Here is a 23,562-nt window from a genome sequence, read left to right as displayed (position 1 = left end):
CCGCCGCCTCCCCGAGGGGAGCGACCGCCGCCGCCCGCCCGGGCACCGGGAGCAGCGCCCGGGAGAAGAAGAGAGAGGGGCAGCCATGGCCGAGGGGGGCGAGGGCGAGGACGAGATCCAGTTCCTGCGAACTGTAAGCGCCGGGATTGCCTCCCGGGGCAGGGCGCCGGGGCTGTGCGGGCGAAGGGCTGCGGGGGGCGACGGCCGAACCTTGCCCGGAGGAGAGCTGTGGGGCGAGGGGCACCGACACTCCGTGTGCGGGGGGGCGGCTCCTGCCGGGCGGGGGCAGCGGGAGGCAGGTGCACGCTGCCCCGCCGCCCCGGGGGAGTCCTGTCAGGGGCTCTGGAGCCCCAGCCCTTTTCCTCTCCACCCCGCAGCGTGTGCCCTCGGTGTCCGCGGGCGGAGGGGCGATCACCAGCCGCTCGCTCTGCTGGTGATGCCGGGATGAGCGGGAGGGGTGGGGAGAGGCGGTGGTGCCTGCCCGGGCAAGCGTGGGGACCCCGGGCGGGCAGCGGGCGGAGGGCGCTCCCGCCGGCTCCCCGCAAGCCCCGTTCCGCGCTGCCCGCCCGCCGATGTGCTCGCGTACTGCAGATACTAACCGAGCAGCCTTCCCCGGCTTGAGAGCTGCAATCACACTCCTTCTGCAAAAATAGAACGGAAAAAAAATCACCTCTCCCACCCCACCCCCCTCCCCACCAAGGTTCCCACTAACTTGCGGACATTCTCCTCGCTGGGCACAGACTAAGACGTTTTGTCTTTTTCTGTGTGCGTGTGTGAGCATCCTTTCTTTACTTCTGTTTTCTTCAGTCCAAAACATGTTAAGGCGTTAGAGCATTTCTTCCTTCAGTTTCCTGAATGCATCAGGACTGCTGCGTCTTGCGCTTCTCTGGATTATTTTTCTTCAAGCAATGCTTTTATTTACCTTTTGGGCCATCTCCCAAGTGCTGTTTATACGCACAATCTGAGCAAGTTTTGCAGATGGGCATATTTGAATGGTAGTGTACACAAAACACTGTCACAGTTTGAGGAAAAATTGCTGAGACATTTAATAAGTAGAGCTAAAGCCACTGAGACTGTAGGGTAGAGCTTCGCTTCATTTCTGTTTAGTATGGTCTCATATAGAAAATGTTCAGGATCAATGTCTTGTAAGAAAAATAGATTAGAAAAGAAGGGGAAAGCAAGCCACATAATGTATGTGGAGCGTATTCGTATGCTGTTTGTAGCACTATGAATCCTGGATCTCTGTCATCTTCTGCTTATTTCAATCAGAAACCATAAAATAATAGATACATATGCTATTATTCTATTCTGTTTGTTTGAGAATTCTTAGAAAATCTGGTTTTACAGGGAATAACAGCTGTTACGCAACACTGGCATGAAGATTATCAACTTTTTTTCCTCTCAGTGTTATGTGACTTCTATTGTAATGTTTTCTAACATGGAAAGACTAAACAGCAAAATACTTTCTTGAAAGACAACTTGTCATCTCAACTTATGAGAGCTTTATTATTATTACTTCTTGTTGGTAAACATGTTTGGAAAGCTTGTGCAATGACAGTCATACTGCAGGTTTGAATGTTAAGCTTAGCTCATGGAAGGGCTGTTATCTGAATGCTTAATAAGGAAAGAGAAGCAGTGGGCATGCTAATACTGCTCTGCACATATACAGTAATGTTAAACTACAGCACCTGACAGCAGCAGCACGTTATGTAAAACAGCACTCCTGATAATGTGCATCAGGCTTAATACAGATTTGGCAAACCCAGGCTTAGATAATACTTAGAAATTTTTAGAATGTTTTACTGCTTGTAAAATGACCTTGACTATGGTAAACTGAGGCATAGGGGAGGCTTTTTGTGTAGTGAAATTAAAAAAGCCTGAGAAATACCCTTTGAATGTGAAGTTTTGATCTCTAATCTGTAGTTGTATGTAAGTAATGATTTTTACTCCTCTTCCACTTTGTCAAAATTATGAACGTTACTTGGAAAAGTCAGTTGCTTTAAGACATATTTTGGATGTAGTCTTCCTTCTATTTATTCTTAGAAAGTTTGGATTAGTATTCTCTAAAGCTATTAGATGTGTGTGACTTTCTGAATTGCATCGGCAGAAAGTGCTGGTTATTGGATATAACCTGGGAATTGCTGCAGCTTCTCTTTTAGTTGTTTATTTTTAAAACTGTAATTAGGGATGGACGGGTTCGTAAATGGTTTGGTAGATAAAATAGAACTTTTCAAAGAACACCTTATGCGAGAGAAAAAGCTTTCTGTCCTTTGAATACCTTAATGATGATGTCTGTAGGCCTACTACATGTGAACAGTGCTCTTTGTATTTCCTTTTGAGAAGACCTGATAAACTTTCTAAAATTGTGGGTTCTCTTTCTGATATTTCAGAATTACTGTGGCATCTTTATAGTTTACCCTGGAATATAAATACTTTTTTTTTTTTTTTTAATATTTAAAGAGAAATATGAGATTTTGTTCTCTAAAAAATTCATTTATTTGCACTAAGCTACTAAACTATTTGCCATTTACATGTTGATTGGTAATTTATTTTTCCTTTCCTCTTCACATTTTCTTATTTGCCTATGATTCATCTTCTTCATTTGCTGCTTTTATTTTATTCTTCTTTTTTTGACAAGGTGGCATCATGCATTTCCTCCTACAAATTTCCTGCTAGGATGGATTTCTGTTTCTTTTGGGAACAATCTGATTTTGATATCTCACTTCTAAGAAGTGAGTGTAACCTGTTAATGCCCTGGCTTTCTGAAAGCATCAATCCTTTTGTTGTTTGAGATGACAACTTCGGACAGACTGGAATTAATCTTAGTGCTGTGCCGTTCTCCTCAAGAAAATCTTCTATAGTCCTGCGAATTAGATGCTTCTCCACAGATTGGGGTCTCCCTCATTACTTTGCTGAATGCTGCAGGTAGAGATGACCTTGTGTTATGTGTAGCCTTTCTTAGGCTTGGACATACATTCTATTGGCTTTTCCCACTGAATGCATGCATGCATGCTGTTCAGGAGTGAAGAGGAGCAAGTTATCCTGCTCTTGCTTTTATTAGCTGTGTGTCTGAGGAAGACTTTTTTTCCCTGTAGACATATATATACATGTTTTTTTAAAATAATATTAGAAAGGAGAAAGATGTGTACAAAAGAAGCTTGCATTGTTTAGTCTTTACATTCAATAATCTAAAACATTTATAGTTAACACGGAAATATCTTTTTTTTTTTTTTAATGTGTAATTTGACCAGAGTGAAAATAATTCAGAGTTCCAAGAGAGAACAGAAAATTTTTATGCCTAAATGCATAGGCTTTTTCCATAATGCACACATTCAAGGACTGTTTTTTTGTGGTGCAGAACCCCCATAAGGGAAAGCCTTCATGTTGAGTATGGTGGTAAACTAATGATGGGATTAAAACAATTGCAGTATTTCAACAAAATACTGCCTGTGAGTATCCCTTGTATTGGTTAAAGGTGTCCTGAATTTTGGGAGCAATATGTTCCTAAGAGTGATGCGAAATGTGTAATTTAGCTATTTGATCTTGGGATGTTCCTGATGCCAATACATATGGTTTTCTGGAGTTGCGGAGTCTCTTCAATTAAAGGCAGGTCTTCTTTCAGATGTTTATGGTAGGGGACACCACCAGGACACACTAAGTAAGGCCGACAGGGTCACAGTCGTTTTCCCTGTCCTGTGAGACAGTGAAGACTTCCATGCCTGTCAGAAATCAGAAGCATACAGCGTGAGCAGCACAGGTTCATTGGAGTAGTTGACACCTTTTTGTTTCTTCCTTTTAGTTTGTTTTTTTTTTTTTTTTTTTTTTTTAAGATTGGAATGCCGATGTTCCACTGTTTGCTCTCTTCTAATGTTTGCTTTTTTTTTTTTTTTTTCATTTGTATAATTAGAAACTTGTGGTGAAATAGGATCTTTTGCTTGTGTGAACATATTTTGTGCTGCCTTATTTTCTCCATGAACTTAATTTTTCCAAGTGTGACTGTCAGCGAAAATTGTAATGGTACTTTCCAACACTGGAAAAGTACTTTAAAATGAAGTTTAAACATTATTTAGGGTTCATGTTTGACATGCAAAAGACTTTATTCACTCAGCATTAGGATTTAATGCTTCAGATAATTTTAAAAAATGGAGTTTATGGCAGAGAATTTTTCTCCATTCTGAAATGAAGAATGTAATGTGGTCACATTTCAAGGACAGGAATTCTGTGATTCCAGAGTCACTTCTGTTCCAGCTGTCCCTCATTATGACAACATTTAAACAATGAATGCCACTTTAAATCTCACTAAAAATCATATGCCTAGATACCATCCTGAATGAAGATTCTGTGGAATTGGAGGACACAAAAGGAACATGGAAAAACAAGATCTGAAGATTATTGTAAAATAAGTAACTAAACATAAGAATTGTTATGTGAATCTCTCAGCAAAATAGAATAGAATATTTTTTGTTTGTTTGTTTTTAAATCCCTCGATACTTTTCATTCTGAGCTTTAAAATATGTTAGATTCTGTTAGCTGCAATCATCAAACATACAAACACGGCTGCCAGAATGCACTGAAAAAAATGCTCAAAAGCAATCCTGGATATTCGAGGAGATTTTAGAAGGAAAGAACACTGAAAGACACTTTGACTAGCCTTTGTTTATTTTAAAAAGTATTTCTTGTACCTGTCAGTATGTGACTTCTGAAGATTCACCAGAGACTGGCACAAGAGACTACAGTTTAACAGCTCGAGTGAGGGATGGCGTGGCTGAGATTGCAGCATTTGTACCTTCCTCTCTAAGGCACTGCACTGCAGTACAGATACTGAATATGATCTCAAATTCTATTTTGGAATTGAGCTGGACAGGCTGTTTGCAGTGAGCAGGTTTTAGTTAGGACACATAGTCCGTTTCTTATTTGGGAATTATGTGTGAACATTTTATATGTATTTTTTTTTTTTTTATTCTGAGATTGTTTGACAAACGTTTTATGTCACCATTAAAATTATATTTCTAGATAAAATAATTTGTCTCATCTCTGTACTATCTTGTCTGGTGTCCTGAATCTGGAAGTTGTGTTTATTGGGTGTGTGAGAAAGAGGCTGAGGAAGCTCTGCAGCAAATAGTTGGTTCACCAGGGCAGTTTCTTGCTGTCCCTGTGAGTTGGTTGACTAATGTTCTGAGAGACACAGAGCTGCTTTTCCTTTCAGTGTCTGAAGATGTTTTGGTGCTCTTCAGTGTTTTGAAGGCCTGAGGAAAATGTACTGCAGGAACTGAAGCTGTGGACAGACTGTAAGGAGAGAATTCCAGTTAATTCGAACCCAAGATTTAGTATGGTCTCAAGAGCTATGTCTGCCTTTGCTTCCTCTATTTGAAGGCTGTATTATTACAGGCATATTGTGAAGGCGGTTTTCCTCTTGTATAGCTGTGTGGAAAGTGCATCGATTTTTCTTGCACAGGGATAAGCATGTGTTGAAGTATTTTCCTGAATCCAGGTAAAAGATTGGAAACTGACTGTGTGGGGAAATGCTGACAGTGGGCTGTATCCACGAAGTACATGAATTAAACTGAAAATACAGAGATTTTTCCCAATTTTTATACTGACTGCTTCATGTTAAAACTCTGAGTTAGTTTTGATTCTGTTTTCTGAACTACACTTAGGCCTTTGCTTGAATTTCCTCAATTAACTGAAGAAGTAGGCTTGGCTTTGTGTGAATGACAAAAGAAAAGTCAGAAACTGCATTTGTATTCCTATGCTTCCTAATAAAACTTAAGTGACATAAATTTGTTTCATTTGGTGTCATCGTACTAGTACATAAATAACCTTTGAACTTTGAACCACATTTTATCAGGGCAAATCAAAGAATTTTAAGTTACTGAGATTGTTGTGATTTTTAGTAGTGATTGAATGGAATATGTTATCAATGTGTTTTCTATTTTGTGGCTATTAATCTTTTTTCCTTAATTTGTGCACAAAAGGAGTAATAACTCTTTACTCATTAGAAAATACTTACTTGCAAATGCTATGCATAGAATAGCTGTCATAGAATGGAGCTCTGTTTAATTGTCATAAATATGCACCACACATTTACTGCTATATATGAAGTGTTGATAAGATTAGCTAAAGTGAATACTTTAATGAAATCGACAAAATTTTTTTAGCAGCACTTCTTACATTTTTTGTGGGGGGCAAATGTCAGTTTTAAAGGCTCTCATGATCAGGGCTGTGAGGTGCTGTTTCAGGTCTCAAGAGTGAAAATCTGATCCCTATGAAGGCAGAACTATTGATTTCAGTGTAACCAGGATTTCATATCCAGGCTTTGTTTGCAGGCAGAATGGCAAGAAATGTACCTATAATAGTAGTTCCTCTGTAAATGCAGGTTTGTTTCCTAAAACTCTGTGGGAAGATTCAGCCTTCTGGTTGGAATTGCTCCTAGCTATGACACTGTTAGGAGATTTTCTGTATGGCTTATGTAATGAATCCCTTAGTGCATCACTTGTGGGAAATTAAGCTCCGTGAATTTCTGGAGATGGCCGCCCCTTTCATGGTACTAATGTACCAATAAAATTGCATCGCTTTTCTGTTTATGTTTTGTATTGGTTAAGGGTTTGCTCCTTTATCCATCATCAACAAAAATTTTGCTATTGATTGCAAGCGAACAGTACCTCAGAAGAATAAATTATCAAGATAAATAATTTCTAAGGTTGAATGGGCAATGTTTTCCTGTTAATACCATTCTAGACTTCATCTCTGAACAGAAGTTGTTTCCTCTTCTGTGAGGAAAGTTGTGTCTCTTAAGTGAGAACTTACTGACATATAAAACTACCAGAAGCTGAGTTCTGCTTTGGTTGAACTACTTGGTTTGAATTTTCTGCTAGAGTACTGAGCACAGGGGAATAGACACCATAGCTAATGAAGTATATCATCTGAGCATCCTAATTTTTTCTGTTTTGTCCAAACCCATGTGTATGCATTATACAGATAGCTATTTCAATTGGTCTAACTTTTCCTTTTTGGTAGGTGCTAGCACTCATAACACGAGTTCTTGAAGTAATATTATTCTGAAGTAGAAGGAAGAGGGTATGACTTTCCTGAAGGGCAAGAAGTAAAAAAACCCAACACAATAGACTAGTAAAATGACTGGAAAAGTAAAAGCCAGAGCATACTTAGTCCTAGTATTTTGTCTGTGCTTTTTCTTACTCAGCTTAAAAAACTTTAATAGGCACTTTTATAAAATGTGGTGAATAAAATGATAAAAACTTAGGATAAATGTATTTTCTTTTAATGAAAGCTGTAATATGAATTCTGTTACTTTGTCCTTCAGGCAGCTTGAAAACATCCTTTTTAAATCTTAACTGTGGTCAGGTGCAAGTCAGAACAGAGAACTTTAAATTACAGATGCAGTTATACCCTGCATTTTCTCCCAGTAGCCAAGTAAAACTAACCTGACATGATTTTCTGTCTCTCGTCTGTATTCTGCCAAAGACCTCTGCTCTGTTTTGCAAGTGTGTGGCGCTTCAGCCATGGGCGGCTGTGTTGTCTGTGCCCCTCTGGGAAGGGACGGCCTCTTGAAGAGGCTGCCTGTTGCTTCAGGCTTGACAGAACTAGTTCAGATATCAGTTTAAGCCTTCTAAAGGCAACCACAGCAACACAGTTTACTGCAATATTCTATGCTCACCAGGGGTGTTTCTGTGTTCTCCATGTAGGAAGTAGAGCAACTGCAGGGCAGCTGCTGCTGGCAACGTCATCACAGGAAAGGTCACCCCAGTTTCCTAACAGGAACTCCGATGTATTTTTACTGCAATGTAGTTTATGCTGTGCTCCCTTGTTAGTTAGTACAAGATTCAGTAACTGTGTATTCACTTAGGAAAGAACTCTTGCTTTTCTTTGTAATTTTTTACATAATAATGGTGGTGTAACTTGTCAGGTGAAGGGTTTAAACGCTTAAAATATGTTGTTACTTCTAGAGCCCAATGATATGTTACTTGGCTATAGATTTGAACAGATGTATGTTTGAGGAATGCACTGTAATTTAGTAGAAACGTTGCTTAGCTGCTCAGAATTGCTTAATAAAAACAAACTAGCATCTATGTGCCTACTGTTTGGGAAGTGAAAGATATGTCAGGTAAGGTGTCATAACATGAATTATATGGAATTCTTTGACAGTTGTAATTTCTGTTTAAATGTAGTGCTATAATGGTCTATTTTACAGTAATATTAATGTTTATAGGAACACTCACACTAGAAACCACATTAAATTTTAAATAAAAAGATGGATTCACTCTATCTATGTTGTGGCATACTTCAATGTTTATCATAGTCAGGAATGCCTTCCTTATAATTACCATGTGCTTGAAGGAAGTTGGAAGTACAACAGATTACCTAGTAATGCTGTAGACTTCCCAGGGGAACTATGGCAAAAGTTGACCAGGTATCATTCTGCAAGATGCATGGATCGGTTAATTTTTAAAATGCAACACATATTAGTGCAGGACAGGCTTTTTGTTTGGTTTGGTTTTGTTCATATTCTGAACACTGTAGGACCACAGAGAAGGAGTAAAAAGATCATTACATTTTGTGAGGCAGCTTCCCAAAGCATTTCAGAATAATTAGTGCTGTACAACAACATATTTCTCTTACCTCATTGTTTTTTACTCGACTGTGGGAAATAATATCTGACAGATCTACGCTGGCAGAACAAAGTGCTGAACACTGGCAAGTCCTGTCTCTGTACCTTTGCAAAAACTTCTCTGGAATCCTGCTGTGAAAACTGGGTGCACTGAATTTGAAGAATTTGCCTGCTTAAATCCTTCTTTCAAAGGAAAGATGGAAAGAAGCAATGCAAAATATTCATTAGCTCTCTGTGAGTTTTCCTGGGGATTGCCAAAAAGTGGAATTGTATTAGTAGAATCAAGCCAGAAACTGCTGTCTCTTATGGCTTTATTTCTTCCTTGCAAAGCTGGAAAAAAAAAAAGACTGTCTGGGCTTTGTGTGGGATGCATTCTTTTGTTTCATGAAAGGAAAAATGGGAAAGACGAAAGTATCTTCCTTTGCTGAATATTCCAGATAATTTCCCTTGGTATATGAGCATCTTCCATTCCTGTGATGGCTGAGTAGAATTCCTTATATAGGAATTTAGGTGGAGGAATGAAAGGAATTTGAAGAGCGTTCAAGGTAAGCTCAGCTAATTGGATGGATCTGCTTAAAACTCAGTAAACTACTGGGTCGATGGATTCATTCACTGGTAACGGATCCTCATTGTATGTCAGGAATGTAGTCATGCTGATAAACATTTGAAAATTACCTGTGGTGTGTTTATTTTCTAGTTGCAAACTGGAATAAGTTAATTAGAACTAGTAGAGGCATCCTAAGTACAAGCTATATTACTAAACCTCCCTGTATGGACACATGACCTTCATCCTGGAGGAGTCATTGATAAAGGATTTGGTTCTGATTGTGACAGCAGCACCTAAATACCTATACAGATGAATAAGCATCCTTGAGCCCTACAGCAGTCATGAGAATGCGCTGAAGGTTAGACTGAAAATAAGTATCAGTCTTGTGGCTTCATATTTTTTACTATTTTCTCCATGTTTATGAAGTAGATCTTGCAATGCTAATGCATAGACAGTGCATTTACACGGTCTTGTTGTGAGTACAAGGGAGGTGGAATGCATATCCCCTTTTCCATGCAACAGAAAAATAAAAATAATTCACAATATGTGGTGCAAAGAAATAGTAAAAGTGAAATGGCAATGGAGAGAACCTTTCTTCTTGTGTTACAAGTAATTTAATAGCTGTTTGTTGCTAAAGAGTTGGATTAATCTTCTTCCAAAAGCTTGTATTAAATGTGGGTTTTATTTATTTTCTGCCCCAGTTGATGCTGATGGAAAGCAAAAGACTTGTCTCATGATTTGCCATGTACTAGCCAGCCCAGCAGACAGCTGAAGGAACTGCACTATTGCCTTCGTGGAGATATGAAACTATTCATATTATCATAGCACGTGTGGTTGAAGAGATATAACTCTTCTAATGAAGGAACTGATAGAGATCCATGTCTGTGCAAATAATACTACATGAATTTTCAGGGCCAAAAATGTTAGATAGCATTGCTGAAGTGTGATGTTGAGTCAAAGAATCCATGAAGCAGAACCATCACAGATCTAAACACAATGCTGGAATAGCAGGGATAACATAGTTCTATTTATTGGTGCACATGTAAGAAGTCTGCCTAATTTCTTGTAGTCTTAGAATTATGTCTCAAGTCCTTTAGAAAAGCTAATGAGCAAAAAAGCAATAGTCTAGTATTTAGCAATTGCAGGAGGGTGATAGCTCCATAGGTAAATCTGGAAACCTTTTCAAATGCTTTTCGTGTTCCATCACTGCTGGCTGAATTTCTGTAGGGTAAGATTTTGAATTAGTGGTTTATGTACTAAGACATTTTTGAGTACACATTAGCAGGATAGCCTGACTGCTTGGTCAGGTATGTCAGCCATCATTTACTCTTTAATCACTTTTAATGTAGTGAATATGCGTTTAAAAAGTTACTACTTTTGACATTGCTATTTTGATGAAAGAGGAATCTTAAAGCTTACAAAATGAATGGATTGCAAAAAAAGTCATCAGCGAAGTCCCGATCTCCATTTTCAGCTGACCGCTGTTCTTGTAGAAACATCCTGTAAATTTGGTTTTTTTTTCAAATGAGAAGGTTCCTGAAATCCTGCAGAAGAAACACTGTTGCACTTCGGATATTTTCAGACATTTTCCTCCATTTCCAACATTATGTCTCCAAGTCCATTTCAGAAATCTGTAAGCAGTATCTCATACTAGAAGAGAACTGTATTTGTTCTGTACAATATTTGCTGGTTCATTTGAAGTTGCTTTTCTTTGGACTTTGAACCTTCAAATCCAAAACTTTGTTTAATCTCTGTTACTCTTTCTTGTCACAGCCACTGAGATCTCTGTCTTTTTGGGTTTGATTGTGTTTCCTGATTTCTAATTTGACACAGCTTGTTGCTTGGCTTTTCTCCAAAATGAAATAGATGCTTTTGCATAGGAAGTGTAATCTAACTCTTGAGTTTAGACACAAAAAGAAACACTTTCATTTCCCATGGAGTGGGAGGAGAAAAATTAGTAATTAGGTACTGAGTATTAGGTTTCCATGTTCCTAAAGGTGAATAGAGGTATCTTTTTCTAGGTGTAATGTGTGACTCAATAAAAAAAATGCAGGTATACAGTTTTTATTTAAATACTGACATATTTACACCTATTTATTGACTTAAGCCAACTGAGAATGCAGTGTGGTGTGATTTGTGTATTTGTTTGTTTGTTTTTTTTCTGATTTAGGAATTTTCATACCTATTTTAATCTGCTGAAAATTGAATGAATGTGATTTAAAGGTATACCGAGCTGTAATGTTGATATATTTTATTGATGTTACAGGCATCACTTTATTCTGGTTAAGTCAGAAGTAACATATTGCTCTTTTTTCATTTTGAGATTTTTAGTTGAATTCTAGCTTATAATTTGTATGTCAGCAGCAATTGCAGCTGAAGTCTCTGAATTTCTTCTTTCCTTATACTATAAACCTGTTAGTGAAGCAGAATTAGACACTTTCTGTTTTACCCACACTATTTATTCTGCTTTCTAGTTTATTTTTCACTTGACAGCTGCAAAGTTAAAAGAACATCAGCGACAATACTCTTCCCTTGCAAACCAGTTTGTTTCCGGGGTTGCCCCTTAGGCTTAGTATATCACCTCTCTGTGTAAGTCCTGTGCCTGGCTTAAGGACTCATTTACTCTGGCCTCTGCACAGAGGCACCTTCTGCTGACCCCGAGGAAACCTCTAGGTGAGAGTGACTGCATCAGTTTTCTGAAGCTGTAATCCTGTAGAGTAATCCAATTAATACAGAAATGCAGAACTTGAGGGGGGGCAGATTTGTTTCCATGCATGGCATTTGCAGTTGTGTTTGCATAGGAAGGCCTTGCTGCACTTTTTGATTTACTAACAGAATAAACTAACATGGTTCAGAACACACTTTCAATGAAGGAATGAGTTTAATTGGGTAGTGAGCTGTGTGGGAATGTGAATGTTAATAAAATTATTTCTTATGTACCTATGGGACTTCCTGTTGATGAATGAGGTTTTTTAATGATGATTTATGTCTGTTACAGTTTGACAACTGGAACCACATCTACAGCTTGGGAAGGGCACTTTGTTGTAATAAGTTCTTATTCAAAAGTTACACTTTGCTATTAGTAGTTGTACCCTAGTAATTTGTTTTATTGCAAGGGACGGAGAAGTGAGGAGTTCTGTGAGTGAAAAGGGTTTGTAACCTTATTATATACCTTTAAACGGAGTAATCAGCTGAAGAAAATCCTTACATTCCTTTCAAAATCTCTAGCTGGATCTCATTTCCGGCACCTGAGAAATAAACCGCTTAAATGAAAGAAATACATAAAACAGGCAGGTTGGTATAACAGGTTGTTAAAGGTTATTGTATTAGCAAAAGGCTAGATGGAAATACTTATAATACAAATATTTTTTTTTTATTTTGGCCAGAAGCCTAAAAACAAATCCCGCATTATAAGAGCTGCTTCAAGTAAAAACCTGGCTCTCTTAGCTATTGCTTAAATTATATTGCAATCCAAATGCAAATTAACTCATTTTAGTATAATATCTAGCAGAATAATCTACTCAGCATCCATTAAACATTTTAGGAATCAATTTGCTGGTCCATGACTGCAAGGGTCTCTATATGGCTATGCATGTTTTTTGTAAGTCTGTTTCTGTTCTCACTGACGTTAATGTCAAACCTCCTCTAGAATTTAACCAGAGCTGAATCTGACAATAATAGCATGTGGACTGTGGTATCTAGTGGCCTAAATGTGTCAAATGCGTATCCTTTCCGATGCTCTTTCTCTCCCATTTTAAGCACAATTAATTTTATATTGCTTGTGCACCTGAAAGTGTGTGATGTGGCTTTTACACAATTAGTCTAAACATGTATACATGCTGCTAACTGTCCTTCAAAATATTTACATATAATTATTAGTAAATTGTTCCAACTTTGTGACACAGATGTACCATCTTGTCCAATTTAGCAAAGGTAATAATCTGTTATATATTCCTTGTTTCTGAGAAGACAGCTAGATTTTTCTTTTTCTACAAATCTCCCTGAAGTCTTTGTTAAGAAGCTAAAGGTTGTTCTTGCAGAGTAGCGTTTGTAATTTGTGTTACCAGTATGCTTTGGCTGTGTCCAGCATTAATTCTATTATGTCAACCCTGGAACCCAAAGTTTGATCTCATTTGGATTTGAGGTTATGTATACTGTTTTGTTTACTCAGGAAGTCATATGTGCTGTAGGGGAGTACTGCTTTTTTTGGTGCTTGATACATACAAAACACTTATTTTACCTATTTATTTCTTTTACTCTTCTAGTGTAATATTTTATTATTATTATTATTAACAACAACAACAACAACAACATTTTTTCCTGGTTTATACTACAGTCTTGGAGATCCGTCTTGTCTTGAAATTTTTCCCTTTAGGTGAATACAATTGCTTTTGTTTAGTTACTGAAGAAAGTTTCAATCACACTTGAAGGTGAGAAGCCATCTTCTCACAAAGTTTCTGAAGCATCTTAAGCTCTCCTGTGATTTTATTTGGTGTCTGCAAGCCTGAGTAAAACCTATTTTAGGAATATCAGTACTTCATGGAACTGAGCTCTCCCTGTGCAGTGTTGCTCTTTCAGGCTCCTGTGTTAACTACAGCAATGGTGAAATAGTGAAAATTATACACAGTTTCAGGTTAATTGTAGGGAGCAGGTAAATAGTAAAATAGGTCTGCTAGTTTTCTGAGTTTATAAGAATAATTTACCTTACACTTGGAATGCAGCAGAATACATAATGAAAAAATACATAGGCATAGGAGCATTCAGGTCCCTACTTTCTACTTGCATTTTTCTACTCTGCCTAGTCTAGCACTTCAGCTCCTGGCTTACATTAAAACTGAAAGGCTTAAATGGAAAGTTCTTCAACCAGTTTTTAGTTCCACATGATACATATATGCAGCAGTGTCTGGTAACAGTTCTTTTCCAGTTTATTTCATGCTGAAATAGTCTGTAAGTTTCTCTTCATACTTACTGAATTTTCCATACACAGAACCAAACCTTGTGTGCACACTTACATATGTAGTATGCAATACAGTATACAGTAGTAGTAGAAAATAATTTGGTTGAACTTGGATATTTCTGATCTGGAAGGCAGCCAAAACCACCTATTTCTTTCATTCCTTATGAGGTGAGGGCAACCACATCACAGAAGAGATTTCTATCACTCCAGTCAGTCAGAATTGGACTACCCAGATTTGGTGCTGACTCCCAGGAGAAATTCGTTCCCTGTTAGCTTTTGATTGCACCAGCTTCACATTTCTCAGCAGCAAGGGAAAGCTGTTCTGGAATGGATTGTGTTCCTCCCATCAAACCCTCTGCTCTATGGAAATCAGTTTTCTCACTGTACCTGACGAAGTGAACCTTTGACTTCAGTGCTACAAGGAGACTCTGGGTGGCCAGGGACTATTTCTTACATTGGATGTGTAGGAGAATTCAAATGAGAGAATGCAGTCAGTCTGCAGTGTTAGAATTCACTAGGTTTTGGTTGTGTAACTTCTGTTATTTAAATAGTGTTCTTTTAATACCCTTTGTAGAGATGATCGCTAGCTTTCTTAGCTGTTGCTTGCATGTTATATTTTCAGATGCAGTCATTTGTGCCAAGGATTGGATTTTTATATGCTGTGTGTTCAGACAGTATTTAACAAGTAGTAGAAGCAAACGGAATGCAAAACCCAACATATTCTCATTAGCCCAATGCTGAAGAGCATTAATAGTCCATCATGATCTTTTGAAATTCAGGCATGTGTCAATTAAAAGTATCATTGTAATTACATGCATCACAATGATGCTCGTGAACTGACTCCTGAGGTTGGAAGAAGCTGCTGTTACGAGATTTGGAGATGCTCCAGGAGAGAAATGGAGTATTATAGAAGATTAGCTGATAGGAGTATCTTTCCTACCTGATTAGTCAACATGACATCTACGAAACTGTGGTACAGCTTGCAATGTGGAACCCTCCTCTCCAGTATTGTTTTAAATGGAAGACTTTTTCTTATGGAGAAGGGTTATTTTTAGATTGTGTGTAGGGTGTTTTTTGTTTTTTAAACAGCATGTTAGGTTACTTAAGGGAACTATCAAACCACTGAGCCTTTTGAAGGGGTTTCATGAACCTTTAATTTTTTTTTTTTTTTTGTGTTCTTCACACATTGGGCATTAGAAATTGTCTTGTGTTGTTGTGGTATGTTTCAGTGCATTAGCTGCACAGCTCAGCTGGCATGGTTTTGTTGGCAAACCAGGCTAAACAGAGGAGATGAATCATGCAATTTTTTAGTCTTGGAGCTTACAAGGTGAAGAATGAAAAGGTAATTTTTTTTTTTCCCTGGAAGAGAATAGTGAGACATGCAAGGATTTATGCCTGCTCCTAACTATTTCACTTGCACCTGGGTTGATTTTTAAAAAACCAAATATTCTGGTATACATTTTTCTCTCTGGTTTAGCTTTTCCTTTGGATCAGCTGGAGGGAAATCTCATGGGAGGGCTTGCAAGATAGTGGAGTCTGGGCAATTTTGAAAAATTAAGTGTGCTTTGTTTAGCTACAGAGAAGATGTAAAGATCAACCATGGCACAAGTATTATGGGTTCAGATTACCTGTTGCTTAAGGAATTTGGGATATTTGAAATACCTAATCAGGTTAATCTTTGATTAACACTTGCCTCTCTAGCCTGATATTCGGTTATGAATATCTGTAGAAAGCATCTCTGTGAGTATTCGTGATTATGAGTGAAAGTGAGGGCTGTATCACAAAATGTTTTTGTTATTAGAGTGTTGTCTAGTTGACAGCACATTGGCTAAGGAGACGTGGCTTCTGATTTCTGGAAGCTTAAGTGCAATGCTGTTGGAAAATAAAACAACCCTCAGATCCCTCTTCAGGTAAAAAAAAACCCCTCAGCTAAACTCAAGACACATAATCACCATATCTTTTGCTGATGAAACTGGATTTGTTAAAATGTGAATCAGTGTGTGTATTCTTACTCAAATTTCCATCCATTATTTGAAGATGAAGTTGCATTCCTCCTGCTGTAAATTGTGTGGAGACTGATCAAAAATGTAAAGTCCAAATTAATGATAACCATTACTGTTTTCCTGCTGATTTTGGCTGCTTCTGTGCACTGAGCAGGTGTTTAATTGAATGAGAGTTTTCTTGGTGATTAATGCAGTCTGAACAATTAAAATTTTAAAATTATTATTAGTGCAACACTTGGCACCTTTTTTTTTTTTTTGATTTTTCACAGAATCACTGAGATCGGAAGAGACCTCTTGAGACCATCTTGTTCTAGCTTTTGAACATCTCCACATATGCAGAGTCCACAGCATCTCATGGCAGTTTATTCCAGTGTTAGTCCACCTAGAGAGGAAAAAAAGTGATTTCTTGAGTTCAGCTTGTCTAGCCTCTTGGCTTGTCAATAGATTTAGAACCTGTGTTGGTCCAGGCAGGACTGCATGAACTGAACTATATACCATGGCTGCAGGATTTTTCCATGATGAACAGAAGTACTTTCTTAGAAGAAGTTCATAGAGAAAAGTTGTTCACATTCAGATTTAAAATGGTCAGCGGTTAAGAGTGCTCTTGCAGGATCTGAATTCAAATTCAATCAGTCAAAATCTCCCTTTTTCCTACTCTGGACATTGGGCAGTGAATTACAGGATCTTTTGACACATTCTTTTTTAGTTTTCCAGAAACAATGTGAGAAAGAAATACAAAAATTTAGTTCTCATTAGGAAGCTACCTTCAAACCTCTTTTGGAATGCAAATGTTAAAGGATACTGTTTTCATTAATATTTCTCTCTCATTTGGTGTTGGTGGTGTTGGTTTTTGTTTGGTTGGTTTTTTTTGGTCTCTTCTGGACTGGTTGAGCACGTTCTTCGTGGAGAATATAAAGCTGTATTATGCTCTTTTACATTTAGAGAAATTAATTTTTTAAGAACAGTACCAAAGTGCTATACAGATCAGAGGAGAGCTCAGTGCAAGGGGGAAAATATTACATGAAAGATCCTTTAGATTGTATTGTATGTAAAATTATTTGTGATTTAAAAACATAATTAACACAATGAACAAGAAGAACTTCTCCAAATCTCTGTAAATAAGAAGATATAAAACTTGAAGCATTTATCAGCTTTGAGATAAATGTTGAAGAGCTTTTGCAGGGAAATACTTGCAGTCTTTAGACAGTTGCATGGAAATATTGCATACTTTGCTTTTGCAAAGCTAAATTTTCCTCCACTGTGTGAATGGTGTAAGTCCAGCTCATGAGCTGTCACAAATTGACTTCTAACCTGCAGACAGGAAAGTTTTACAGCTTGTTCTCTAAACCAAAGCAAATGTCCCACTCAGTTCATTCGCCAGTGTTTTCTGATTAAGGATGGGGTCCCTAGCCTGTCAGACAAGTTTTAACAAATCTGGCTGTATTTGGCACTGTTTCAGTGCTAGACATGATATGAAGACATTAACATCTTGATTAGATATTTTGATATTTCTTATGTGGTGCTGCCTTGGTGACAGCAACTGAGCAGTTGTGATGTGCTAGTGTAGATAACCTGCCTGCGGTTTAACTCAAATTTTATCTAGTTTTGCTCCAGGCATAGTGTCTGTACTCACTTAAAATGGCACAAGTTGTCTATAATTTCTCCACCTCCATCTCTGGTCTGTGAGAGGCATCCGTAATGGGAGGTTTTAAAAAGTCATGTCAGGGATGGTTAGATGGTGGAGACTTGTTTTTTCTGTCTAGCAATAGGTGCTGCAGTGTCTGATACAAAGAAACTATTGATGACTGGTGCTGGCAAAAACCACTACTTTTGATTTGAGGTCTGTCTTGCCAAAAGAGCTCTGGCTTTGTTGGACTCTTCACTGCTTTTGTGGGGGTGTGTGTATGAGTATGGATGAAAGTACATGAATGTTTTTTCTGAGCGTTTTCCTGTGTTTAATGTCAATAGGAATCTATTGAAAAAATTTAAACCATTGTCAGAAGTCCCAATCTGTAGTGAAAAATCTGCCACGTGTGCAGACTGTTTTTTTGTCACCCTTCAGTTTGGTAAGAGAATATATACACACAGACAATACAGTTTTCCATGTAACATTTGTATTTTAATTCTGAAACACTTGTATTTACCCTTTACTTCCTTAACTTACGGATTTGAAATAGTGTAAAGTGCCTTAGGTTAGTAAAGAAAGTATACCTGAAGGAAATGAATTTTGGGATAGAATTTGAAGAGAGCCCATTACTATGTCTTTCTTGAAGAATTGAGTAAGATATTCTAGGTAGTTGTGAGGAGAGGGGAAGAATGGGTATCTTTGCTAGTGAGACAAAACCTGAGGAGCTACAATGTGTGTGCAGTTATCAGAGGAAAGATCACAGCTGTTAGATATAAGATGAAACAAGGGACAAAATTAATTATTATTGATTGCATTACATAATGCCCAGAGGGCTTGGCTGAGGGTGCCACTGTGCTTCTGTACAAAAGTGCAGTGAGTGACAGTTCCTGCTCCATGTAGGCAAGATGGACAAACACCGAGATGAGGTGAAGGGACAGCAAAATGAAGTGGTGTTTTCAGGGACACAGAGGATGTCTTGGGCTCCATTCCGGGCTCCTCTGGACTCATAATGACTTAGCATATAGAGACTTGGAGAACTGTGCCGTTGAAGATGAGGGCATACAATATGGACATTATATGGGAGGATACTGGAAGTCAATTAATAGATTCAAGGCCTAATGGACAGAAGACTGGATGAAAAAAGGTGGCTTTATTTGCAACTTATTCGATGGTCATTATCAGAAATATGTGAAAAAGTCTCTGTACCAAATATATGATACTGCTAATAATAGCATAGTTGGAAAAGCATTGCAGTTATTTAATTGAAAGTTCTGTATTGTGGTCACCTTGTTGATTTGAAATAGTGCCTGGTCAGTACTGGTAATATTTAAATTGAAGTAGTATACATTATGGTTCCTGTGTTCATGGCATATTAGAATAAAAAGACTAGGAAGAAATTATTTCTGAGAAACCATTCTTATAGGAGAAAATAGCAGGGGGGACACAATTATTCTGAGTAACTGTATAGCCGAGTAATAACTATAAAACATACGTCCTGGAGACTTGAAAGTGTTGAGTCTTCCATTACTGAGTGGTGTGAGAACATACACATCCTCACATAAAATAACATTTGAGTAGAATGTTTCATTAACAGTGAGCAGAAACATTTGTCCATGGAACTGTCCCAAGTTTCAAGTGTTAATGTATAATGTATAAGTCTGCTCCAGCCGTATTTTGCAAAACTTGGAGGGAAGTTTGGCGTCTGTATATGTATGGATGTATGTGCCATACATTACATACGTTATTTTATTCCAAATAGTTCTCAATGTCAATTGAAAGAATAAAACTATAAAGCTAGACTAATAATGTGTGTGGTGGTGTGGTTGTTTTTTGTTTGTTTGTTTTTGGTCTGCTCTCATTAAAGTAGTGGTTGGCATATGTTAGAATTTCCTGAAGTGCCTAAAAAGAAGTTGAAATTAGAATGGAATAAATATAGAAATTCTCAGATATTGTTTCCAAGGAGATGCAAGTTGCATTTGAGGTAATTTTTAACTGTTACGTTTGTTTCTTCTGTGCACCTGTAAAATGTATTTTGTCTCATGTACAGGGTTTTATTTTGTCATTCTGTGTTGCACATGTACTAATATTAGAGGTGATCAGTGTGGCTTTTGTTTGTGCTTAAAAGTGGGCTTTAAAAATGTTATTCCTTTGCAGCTGTATTATGCAAATACAAGATACATTCTGGATGAGGAGTCAAAGCACAGTGCAATTTACACAGAACATAACCATCCTTACTCATGAAGACATGCAATGAGAAAGAAGAGTCCTTAATGCTAGCATAACTTAAACTCTTTAATTTCCACTCCAAAATCCTAAACTGTAGTTAGCTATTGGATTCCCTTCCTGAACTTCAGTGTAGTATTGTTATTGTAGTAGAATTTGGATGAAATCTTTCAAGTGAGCATAATTAATACTTACAATCTGTTTATTCTGTTAAAAATGTCTATTCTGTGGAAACAGTGAGAGTTCAGGGTTTGTTTTTGTTTATGGTTTTTTGTTTTTTTTTTGGTGTTACATATTGTGATTTGTTTGTACGTGTGAAAATAATGAAAGAGCAATGAATTAATAAGACCTTACAGGTTTTTTGTTTTGTGTTCTGGTGAAGCAGTGAATTTGTAGTCAGAAACTTGAGTAAGAAAAACATTTGATCATTTAATACAATGGAATTTTTTCTTCGTGGAAGCTAGCTTTGCATAGGTAAAGATTTTCCATTTTTGTTTCAGCAGAGTGAAAGAATGCTTTTCTAGCTGTGTTGTCTGCCTTTTTCCTAGTCAATTTAGTACACAGATGTCTTGTCAGGTATTACTAGGTTGGAAGAAGAATGAAAGATTATTTTATGGTTGTGGTTAAGTCCCAGCAAGAAACAAAACTGGTGTTTTCCCTGGGTTTAATGACTCACTTGAAATTTGAATGCAGAGCTTTACTGGTGAATCCAAAAGGCAAACAGAAGCAAAGAGACACAACCTGTAATACACTGTTTCTAAAATGAGCAGAAATACCATGCGAAGATGGAATCTGAAGATTTGAGCAAAACAGGGATGTCACTCAGCATGAAATGAAATACCAACTGTTTTCAACTTATTTAGTATGCAAGAGCATACTTACAGATGACTCACAGTTAAAATGCCTTACATAAAATTGCCCAAGTATTTAGTTCACTTCAGGTGATGGAAAGACATTGTAAAAATAGTAACAACTATATTCAGTTGCTCTTGCTGGTTTATAGATTTTTTTTTTTTGTCAGGCCCTCTGTTACATTCTTGGATGGATGCTTCCCCCTCACCCTGCCCCGTGGTGTTAAAATATAGAAATAATGCCTTAAAAGAAATAGTTAAAAGAAATTATGTGAGACTACATTTTAAATTTATTATTTAATGTCAGAGGTTGCCTTACCTGGGAAATGCTAAGTGCAGGCTAAAGCAGTGCTTGCTGTCTCAAAATAAAGGATATTCTAAGACTTCACCTCTTGCTAAAATAATGTGTTTAAAAAATCTGTATATCTTATACTGTATTCTGCATCAGTGCTCCCACTGAAGTAAGCTAGACTGCTTTTACCCTTAATTGCAATGCTTTTAGGTATTGTATTTATTTATTTAATGTAGATTACGTAAGAACATAAAAATAACTGAAGGAATTGTATCTTCAGGACGGGTCAGTAACAGCAAGTGAAGGGGACAGGAATATACTTTCTTTAGTCCCTGCGATGTGCTGTCAGCCTGTAGAGATGTGACCTGGGGGAATTAAATTTTGGCCTGGTGACACTGCATTTGGTAGAAAATTGAGTTCTGAAGTGGGTGGTGCAATGGTGGTGTCTTCTGGTTGTTTTGAAGCTGCTATGTTCAACTTTTGATGATCCTTAGTTCTGGTACTGGAAAGGGCAGTGAATCATAACTGAAAATAGTACTGTGCATATTTAGAACTATTGTAATAATTTTTGTTTCGTAGGCTTATACAGAAGGTTCAGTATTTTTAAAAGTTAGTGTTTTAGATTAGAAAATGGATTTTGTCTCTCTTTTTTTATTTTTAAACTGTTACCCAGCTTTACAACAGAGGCAACTTTTGAAAAAGAAGGTTTTTGAGAAGTAGCTGGAGTTATTTGGGTATTTTTTTTTCCCTACAGTTTCACATTCCCCATCTACTTTTCCCTTTTTGTGGTTCCTAATTTGCGCTTTTGTGGAAGGATTTTTGTAATAATTGTGGATTTCCTGACTTTTCTAATAATGGGTCCATACAGTTGCATCTGCAGGCGGCCTGCGTTCTGGAGGCTTCCTGACCCTGCGCAGCAGCAGATGCCTGTTTGTCTCTAGTTGTGGCTATGAGGGGGAGTAGAAATATTGCCAAACACGCTTATGATTTTCACCTGAAAGGAAGTCCATTGCTACTTGCTTGTTGTGTTGTCATCACTGTGTTGAAACCTTTTTCCTGATGGACACACTGCTAAGGAGTTCTGTCACTGCACCCTGGCTGTGGCTGGTGTGGCTGGGCTCAGTGCTGGGAAGCCCACAGATGTGTTGCTGTTTCTGACCTCTCCTTTGCCCCTTTGTGGTGTTGTTGCTCTCCTGTGTTTGAGTGAGGTGTGGTTGAGTTGTAGCTGAAGAAACCTTCTGGAGTTGTGGTGGGCAGCTCTTTTTGGTAGGGCAACCTAAGAAGTCAACAGCAAGGGGGATCAGATGGTTGTGGGCAGCTCTGTCACCTGATGGATGTACAAGGTGTGATCTTCTGCAGTTGCATGGGCTGCCAGTTTTCAAGTGCAGGAGGAGAGATCTGTCCCCTGGTACTGGGAGGATGAGAAGTGACTCAAACCCCGGCCTTCAGGCACGGGTAGGGGAGCAGAGCAAACAGGGAACAGATTGAGCGATGCTGAGGGGATGTCAGGTAGTCTGTGGTTATACCACAGCTAAAAGCTCACCCTGCAGTCAGGGTGGAGAACAAACTTACAGTCTATATGTTTTGTTGGTAAGGCAGTAAAAAATCTTTATGCACCCTGTCTAAATTTGTTTTGCAATAATGGTGCTTAGCAATTGCAGTCGTCTTGTCTTTGTCCCAGTGCTGGAAAGTATTAGTTAGTAAGCACCAGTGATCAAACTAAATCTTAGAGGTAAAAAAAATAAAATTAATTCCAGTACTTAAAATTAGTTTTAAAAAACTAAACAGCAGTATAGGTATTTTTAATTTGATTTTTATTCTAAAGACTAAGTTGAACTGTAAAGTAGATTTTTTTTTTAACTTCCTAAAGGCTGCTGAATTGATTAATATTAAAAGTGGGCTGCTGTCTTGAATTTAGCAGTAGTATGAAATAAGAATTCAATTAAAGCTAGAAATTAATAGTTGTTGCCACTCCATATGCTTAAAATTGATTATGGTAGTGAGCTAACTGCCTCCCAGTCAAATATTCAAATGCAGGCTCTTCTTGAAGCTCCCGATCTGAAGTTAGATAGACAATCAGATGAGGGGAATATCCTCTGGCAGCAAAGAAACCAGCGTGGCACCTGCTGCTGCTCCCTTTCCAGCCAGGCAGCAGACATGGTTTGTAACACCCCCTGTAAAGATTTAGGGAAGGGAGAAAACAACAGCTGCTTTTGTGGGTAGCTGTGTGCTGCAAATGGCAGCGTCTGCAAGCACGAGGGTGCTCTGTGTGGTAACCAAGCAGTGAGCGTCCATGGGCTGTTGATGTTCCAAAATGGAGGTCACCGATTCCCACCTTTCAGTGATGGCACGTCATGCTTGGAGATCCAGAGGAAGAGAATTGAAAAAAGAGATTTTGGCTAAAAATACTGCTAATTGCAGGAGGGAAAATGGTAA

The 23,562-nt window shown here is 38.0% G+C and overlaps 1 protein-coding gene across 1 annotated transcript in view; it reads left to right on the top strand.

Annotated features, from left to right (window-relative positions):
• Nucleotides 1-85: 85 nt before the first annotated feature.
• RYR2 (ryanodine receptor 2) overlaps nucleotides 86-23,562 on the top strand; it is a gene marked incomplete at its 5' end in the record, with an annotated part of 392,755 nt that continues 369,278 nt past the window's right edge. The window contains one exon of the mRNA XM_082048672.1: nucleotides 86-133. Within this exon, the coding sequence (XP_081904798.1) occupies nucleotides 86-133 (48 nt within the window). The remainder of the gene's footprint in view (nucleotides 134-23,562) is intronic.

The sequence above is a fragment of the Streptopelia decaocto genome, assembly GCF_964273445.1.
Source record: "Streptopelia decaocto genome assembly, chromosome: 3".
Lineage (NCBI taxonomy): Eukaryota > Metazoa > Chordata > Aves > Columbiformes > Columbidae > Streptopelia > Streptopelia decaocto.
This window is presented reverse-complemented; position numbering and strand designations above follow the sequence as displayed.